We start from the raw sequence: 7,448 nt of genomic DNA, 5'->3' as shown, positions 1-7,448 counted from the left end.
ACAGTAACGGTCAGAAAAGGGTGTGATGTATGGAAAGGATGTCTAAGGGTTCATTATGTTCTGCAAAGAGAGAGATGAAGTGCCTGGAAAAAGCAGCAAGGCACCTTGAATGTCTGTATACGTGGCTATATATATATATATTGGGTGCAGCCCTGCAGAGGAGGACTTAGGGATGCTGGTGGATGAAACATTGGACATAAGCCAGCAGTGTGTACTAGCAGCCCAGAAAGTCCATTGAATCCTGGGCTGCGTCAAAAGAAGTATGGCTGGCGGGCCGAGGGAGGTGATGCTTCACCTCTGCTCCGCTCTGGCGAGACCCCACTTGGAGTACTGCATCCAGCCCTGGAGCCCCCAGCAGAAGAAAGGCACGGACCTGCTAGAGCGGGTCCAGAGGAGGTCCATGCAGATGATCATGGACCTTCATGTAGAAAGGCTGAGAGTATTGGGGTTGTTTTGCCTGAGGAAGAGCAGGTTCTGGGGAAACTTTACTGCCATTTTTCAATATGTGAAGAGGGCTTATAAGAAAGACAGAGAAAGACTTTTTACCAAGGCCTGTAGTGATAGGACAAGGGGCAATGCTTTTAAACTGAAAGAGGGTAAGTTTAAATTGGACTTCAGGAGGAAATTTTTTTTACAGGGGTGATGAGACACTGTAACAGGTTGCCCTGAGGATCGTGATGCCCCCTCCTTGGAAATGTTGAAGGTAAGGTTGGATGGGGAACAGCCAGATCTAGTGAAGGATGTCCCTGTCCACGGCAGAGCTGTTGGACTAGACGATTTTTGAAGGTCCTCTCCAACTCAAACTGTTCTGAGATGATTCTATACAATATTTTTTCAGTGCTGGTGCCTTGGAGGAGCTTAAATCACTGCCCAAAGCAACTGGAATAGTGCAAAGGGTTGCACACAACAGCTGTGGTCCTTAAGGTCATCCATCTGCACCTTCCACAGTCCCACAGACTTGAACAGACTGAGTATCAAGAAGGATTGAAATGCTACCAAGTCAGAATGGTGGTGAGGTAGTCTGCAAGGAGAGCTGACACCCTTTATTAGATCAGTGAAATAGGAGGGGGAAATACAACAGTTGTGAAGAAATAAAAGAACAAAGCTGAGTCTTCAGGTATGAAAGCCTGTGCTGAGGCCTGCAAAAGGAGCTAAAGAGGGAGCTGGGGCGGCAGCGCTGTCACACCGGTGTTGCAGCAGGGATGGAGAATTAGGCCTGTTGCCAGAGGAGGGGGGAGAGAGGACATATTTAAACCCGGTCACCGTAACGGGTGCAGGTTAAAAAACACGTCTTCGTGGCAGTAGCTGAGACCCGCACAGCTTCCTCCTGCGCTCCCGTCTCCCTCACTTCCCCTCGGAGGTGCCGAGGGCTGGCGGTGGTGGCGTGCCGGAGGCGCGGGGTAGAGCGGTGGCGAGGGGCAGCCGCTGCTGTAGGCCAGCGGGGGTTTCTCCTCACGGGGTCCATCTCCCAAAGGGCCAGCGTCAGGTGTGACGGGGTCATGGCCACCCTTTGTCCCAGGCAGGAGGTGCTGGGTGCTGGAGTGGGCGCAGTGCTGGGGGGAGGGGGCCGCAGGGACAGCAGGGCCGCTCCAAGGCCCTGCAGGGCTGGGGCTGCTCCTGAGGGGCAGGCTGCTGCTCCAGGACGGAGCCTCGCTGGAGCCCCCTTCTGCCCCAGCTGCCCTGGGGTGCGGCGGCTGCCCAGAGCAGCTGCCCAGCATCGGCTCCCAGGAGCTTTCGCTTGAATGTCCCTCGGGATTCGCAGGTGCGGGCTGCGCTTCCAGGAGGAAGCCTCTCGGGAGCCCCCTTCTGCCCCAGCTGCCCGGGGGTGCGGCGGCTGCCCAGAGCAGCTGCCCAGCATCGGCTCCCAGGAGCTTTCGCTTGAATGTCCCTCGGGATTCGCAGGTCGCATGTAAGTGTCTGGCTTGGAAAGGAGCAAAGGCAGAGACTCCCACATCGGCATCGCACCTGTCAGAGACTTGGGAAGGCAAGGCACGCGTTAGCAAAACACGGTGTGGTCTGGCGGCCTGAAATAACAACCATCCAGTATGAGATCTCCACGCACACGTTCAGTCAGCACCGGTACCAAAGAGACGCCATAGCAGAGCCTCCTTGCGGCGTCGTGCCAGTCGGCTTCACGGGCAAACCAAACAGGGCTGGCTCCCAGCTCCGCATTAGTTGCACCAGTTTTTGCCCAAAGCCTCTTGGACACTGAAAGAATTGTTAGACCTCACACTGACAGCCCTTGGGGTCTGCTGCCAGCACACACTGAAGAAGCACCCAAAATGAAATTATGCTAATACATTTGACACCACAGATTTTATTTTTCCTATGGTATTTGGAAAAGCTAAGTATGATTTTTTTAAACCAATCATTTTGAAGTGATCTTTCTACCACAGTAATATTATTCTTCAGCTATTCCAGACTATTTCTAACTGATAAATTTTCCTATCTTTACATTTTTTTACCCCACAAACAGAAATTTCATTCAGGTAGGGATCAGCACACAAGAATTATTCTTCTCGGTCTTTTGTTCTGGATATTTTGCAACTTTTAAAATTGCTCTAATCATTGGATTACAGCTTTGCAAACTTTAATGCCTGTCAGAACACACATTCTGTGCTATAATTTCTGATGAGTACTTGCAGGTCTCTCTTTGTAATTCTACTTTCACATCCATTTAATTATAGTGATTTTGCTGACTGCCAGAGTAGCAAAGCTCCTTTCAGCTGTTCTCCACTCACCATAAGAAGAAATTCCAACAACCTGATGTAGGACCCAGCCCACCTCCAGCTAAAGATTCACCGACGCCATAGAGAAAACATCCTATGTATCACTTGTTCTATTTTGGACTCGTATTTTTCTAAAGTTCTCCTCCCTCGTCTCTTGTGAGCACATTAAAATTGAATCTTTTCAGGAGACTTTTTGGAGATTCAGTGACGCAGGTTCTGTGTGTCAAGTCAGACCCCTGAGTTAGTTGTATTGCAGCCAGTCTTGGCAGAACACAAATATGATGGGTCATTCTAAAGAAAAACCTGCCAGCGGGCCATGAACTGGAAAGCCAGCTGAGGGTAAACGGTATCACTCCAGTGGCACGGAGTCAGACTAGCTGAAGAGCAGGACCTGTTCATGACATCTTTGGTCTGTTCCTTCTCCCACACAATTCAGGTGAAAACACAGGAAGATGTTGTAGGAAGGGAAAGATGAAGCCATGTCTAGAGGGAACTTGACCTCAGTAAGACTGGTAGACTCAGGTATAACAGAAAAAAAGCCACGTGGCTCAGTAACATTTCCTATGTGAGGACTATTATAGTGTTCATGGGGACAGAATTAAACCAGTGATATGAAAATCACTGTGACATGTGATATGAAAATCATCGTGATGTGATATGAAAATCATCAAGTCCAACCATCATTAATGGTTGGACTTGATGATCTTAAAGGTCTCTTCCAACCGGAAAGATTCTGTGATTCTGTTTCTGTATTTACTAGAGATTTATGCAGTGGCTTGTCTACTGCTTCTTGTGCTTGTGTTCCCAGGCACTTGTGTCAAGAGGCCACCATCTTGTGCTCTCTGAATGTCCAATCCCAAGTCAGTGTGTCTCCAATGAGGGTCACTCCTGAGCTGTGGTTTTTAGTGTCCTCCTGGGTATTTTCAGTAGAAATAGCTGCAGCTCCTAAATTCATATTCCATTCAAAGGGGTTTAACTTCCTCCGATCACTCTTTTAATCTGCTTCTTGGGCTACTGGATCCCTCTGCTTCCCCATGTCATTCATTTAAGAAGTCTGCCACCACCCAGCCCAATTATTCCTTTTGTCTGTAGCTGAAGGGACATTGACTACTCTCCTGAACACTAGGCTGGAGGGGGCGTGTACCACTTCTGCTACACCAAAAGACAAACTACGTGTGAGGACTGGTGGTGTCCAGTTGAGTGCAACAGCTTTTGCAAAGAAGGTCACTGGAGACAGCCTTGCTGCTCTACCCAGCTCCCCGCATCAGGCATATGACAGTCCACAGGGTCTCTGTAGATGCTTTCATAAGTGTTTTCACACTCAGCAGAGCTGATGTTTTAAAATCAGCGTGTCTGTACCCTTCAAAGCACTCTTCTGCCTTCAAAGCCCTCCTGGAGACCCAGGGAGCAAGTAGGTCACACAGGCAGAGATGATGTACCTTCCCTTATCAACCATGGAAGAAAATCTGGGGGGGATAAGCAGAGGTGGAGGGTGCCTTTTCTTTTCTGTGACACTTCCTCCAAGTCAGTGGAGGACCTTGGGACACATGTCAACGTGCAGAAAACATGACCTCCTGATGTATCTCCAAGGGGGGGTGTGGGGTGGTACAGTTCCTCCTGCACCTGGGGATGCCCTCACAGCCCTTGAGGGTCTCAAGGTGGCCTAATCCTACTCAGGGGCGGTTGCCCGTCAGAAGGACTTCTCTCTCCTGATGGGCATTAAGTCTGAATAAAATGATCCAGGTCTGCTACTGAAGGAACTGGGTTTTCTTGAGTAAAGTTTGGGGGACTGGAGGAAGAAGGAGTAAGTATTTCTGGATTTGGCTTGTTAAAGACAGGTTTGTTTTGTATATATACATAGTATGTATATATATAGGTGTTTCATATAGGTAATGTTATATATTCAATTCTATAAAATTCTATAAAATAATACACTCTGTACACACGTACATGAATCTTCCTCCTGAGTTCAATTGCTGCCAATAGTATTTCCCAGTTTTCAGGTGTTCATTTGTCACAATTTTCTCACGGGGTGTTGCAAACAATGCTCTAAGTTAAATCAAAATAAAACCTTCTCATGTTCTTCCTCAATACTGATTAGACTAAGTAGCTAATTACTATATTCACGGATTACTCTGTAAATAATTTAATTTCTGGTGCAGCACTAACAAAGAACTTGTAGGGATTTTTTCTCAAGTCAAGTCTTGCATGTAAAAGAGAAAAGCACTGAGGGGTCTGTGTCTATGATGCTAAACAAAACGAGGCTGAGGACTGTCACTGGTGACAGGGACCAACACTGCAGTTTCCACACTACATCCTGGACTTGGGCAACTTCTGGACTCAAGTCCAGATGAAATGATGCAAGGGCTGTGTTGGAGCCCACCAAGGGCTATTTTACACAGCATCAGCCTGAGAATCTTATTTCCTGTGGCTCGTAGCATGACAGCACATAGGGGCACAGGTAAGTTCAAATCCAGCTGCATACAGTGAATGCACCCAAACACGATGCAACCTTGACCAAAATCCTGGTTCCTGGCACATGCAGGGCGTTTTGTCTGGAGTACGAGTTAGCACCGGCCAAATCACGGCAGGTCCCACATGAGCAGTGATGCAGCGAGCCTACCCTCCAGCCCTGCCTTGTTTGCGGGTACAGATGTAATCCCCTGCTCCACCAGTCTGGAAGGGGCTCCAGAGGGGGCTTGCTGGCACTGGATGACAGGGCTCAGCAGAGCAGAGTGCTCAGAACAGCCCTGCTGCTTCCTGGCCTTATCGCAGGAAGGCTGAATGCCGGGATGCTTCCACCAACTCCCAAAGCCCAGATAGCCCCCACCATGCCTTGAACCATGGATCACTGACCCCATAATTTAATTGGCCGATAATAAGAGTTACCTCAATCTCCCGAATTCTTTTTAATCTTCGAGAAGATGGAGAAAAATCTGTCTGTGTTTTTTGGATTGATCTTCTCGCTTCTGCTTCTACTTTTGTTTCTGGACGTGGATGGTCATGAGCTCCTTTGGACTTTATAAAGGAATTATGGTATATTAAAAGTTAGAATCAGCATTATTACTAATCTTAAGGGAGCAGAATTTGTAGCACAGGCCAAAACCACATATATGGCCTGATTTAATGCTTTGTATTTCATAAGACATTTTTAACCTGAGCTCAAGCAACATTCGTATCTCAGATGAAGTGTGATGAGATAGAAATTCTCTGAAGTCATAAAGCCAGTGAGCCGGAAGAGACTCCCCTCACTAGATCCCCAGTTGAAGCCATAAGGTCTTTTGAAGCCTGGCTGCAGTGTCTCTGCAGTCATTTATATTCTTTTCACTTCAGACATGTTTATCAGAACATTATCTTCCATCATCTTCCACAGAGAAATTATTTTATTTAATGTGCACATACATGAAAGCCTGAGAAACAGGAGACAGTTGACTGGTTGTGGTACTAAACTAAGACTGTAGCTTCCAGAAACAGTGCCCATTATTTAAACACTTGCACACACTTTTTTCCAGATACAAGTTACACATACTGAAAAGATGGCATTTGCCCTTGGGTACAGTAATTTCCTGCTGTAAGATAACCTCATGCTTATGTTTGGTGCCTTGGAGAAGAGGTTGAGATAACATGACATTTCTGGCTTTTTGAGGATTTATCCGTTTCTGTGTAGCCGAGGCAAAGCGCTTCAAAACCAACAGGTTTTCATGGGAGCCTATATTAAAAATATAATGCGCTCTAAAATCATAGTAATATAGAGTAATTTAGGTAGGAAAGGATTTCTGGAGGTCTAGCTCAACCTCCTGCTTAGCTTCAGAGTCAGATTAGGTTGCTTAGGACCTTGCCCACTCATTGTGAAAATTTTTCTTACAGTCGTTTGACCTTACAGTATTTAATGACTCTTCTTTGGTGGAAAAAATAATGTACTTAATCAATGTTAAAAAAAGCAGTCTTTAAATTAACTTGCATAAGGTAAGGTAATTTTATACCAACCTGAAAAAATATGAATTGGCCTTCATGCCTCCAGAAGTTGGTAACTGGATAACCACCATGGCCTCGGCAGGAAAGGAGCCGCAGGGGTCCGTTGCAGTTTGGACAGCATTTCCCTGGAGCAAAGTGGTGGAAAATTGGTTCTATAAAACATTGAATAGATGAATCCCATGTGATACAATGGTTCCCTGGCAGTAGATTGCCGCTTCTGTTTGGAGCTCAGAAACCACACTGAGAAAAACTATGCAAAAAACTTTCAAATGTAAGCAAAAATCAATATAAGCAAACTAATAATTGCCTTTGTTTTGTTCCATTACTAAATATAAGTGGGAAAAAATATTTCTGTTATAGCTTTATTATTATTTTATCATTTATTCTCATGGTCATTTCTGGTTGTTTTTAACTTGGCAGAATATCATATGTGTTCTTGTCTGATTTTTCTAGAGGACATCATTCTTACTCAGTGAGTGCTTGAGTAATACCTTTCTTTAGACAAAATGTTCATCAGATCCAGAAATCGGTATGTGCTAGCTCTACTGAGCAATCAACAATTGTTTGGAATGTTCTCATTAAAAATGTGCATGCAGCTCGTGTTCTCTATTTGCATTGTCTTGCTCTGGAGGCATGACTTATAAGACCTGTTTTCCACTCATCATCATTTATGAGTAACTTCTTTCTTGCCTCCTGAGTTACTTCTGGGCCCATGCAACAATGACACCTACACTCAGATCAGCA

General features: G+C 46.0%; 1 protein-coding gene across 1 annotated transcript in view; it reads right to left on the bottom strand.

Moving 5' to 3' along the window:
• Nucleotides 1-1,259: 1,259 nt before the first annotated feature.
• Nucleotides 1,260-7,448, bottom strand: part of GCM1 (glial cells missing homolog 1 (Drosophila)) — an 8,599-nt gene continuing 2,410 nt past the window's right edge. The window contains exons 3-6 of the mRNA XM_010145737.1: nt 6,717-6,829; nt 5,619-5,747; nt 1,739-1,975; nt 1,260-1,553 (exon numbers count right to left, since the gene is read on the bottom strand). Of these exons, the coding sequence (XP_010144039.1) occupies nt 1,260-1,553; nt 1,739-1,975; nt 5,619-5,747; nt 6,717-6,829 (773 nt within the window). The remainder of the gene's footprint in view (nt 1,554-1,738; nt 1,976-5,618; nt 5,748-6,716; nt 6,830-7,448) is intronic.

This window comes from Buceros rhinoceros, unplaced genomic scaffold, assembly GCF_000710305.1.
Source record: "Buceros rhinoceros silvestris isolate BGI_N320 unplaced genomic scaffold, ASM71030v1 scaffold11581, whole genome shotgun sequence".
In the NCBI taxonomy this organism is placed as follows: domain Eukaryota; kingdom Metazoa; phylum Chordata; class Aves; order Bucerotiformes; family Bucerotidae; genus Buceros; species Buceros rhinoceros.
The sequence above is the reverse complement of the archived record's forward strand: the minus strand, read 5'-3'. Positions and strand labels throughout refer to the sequence as shown.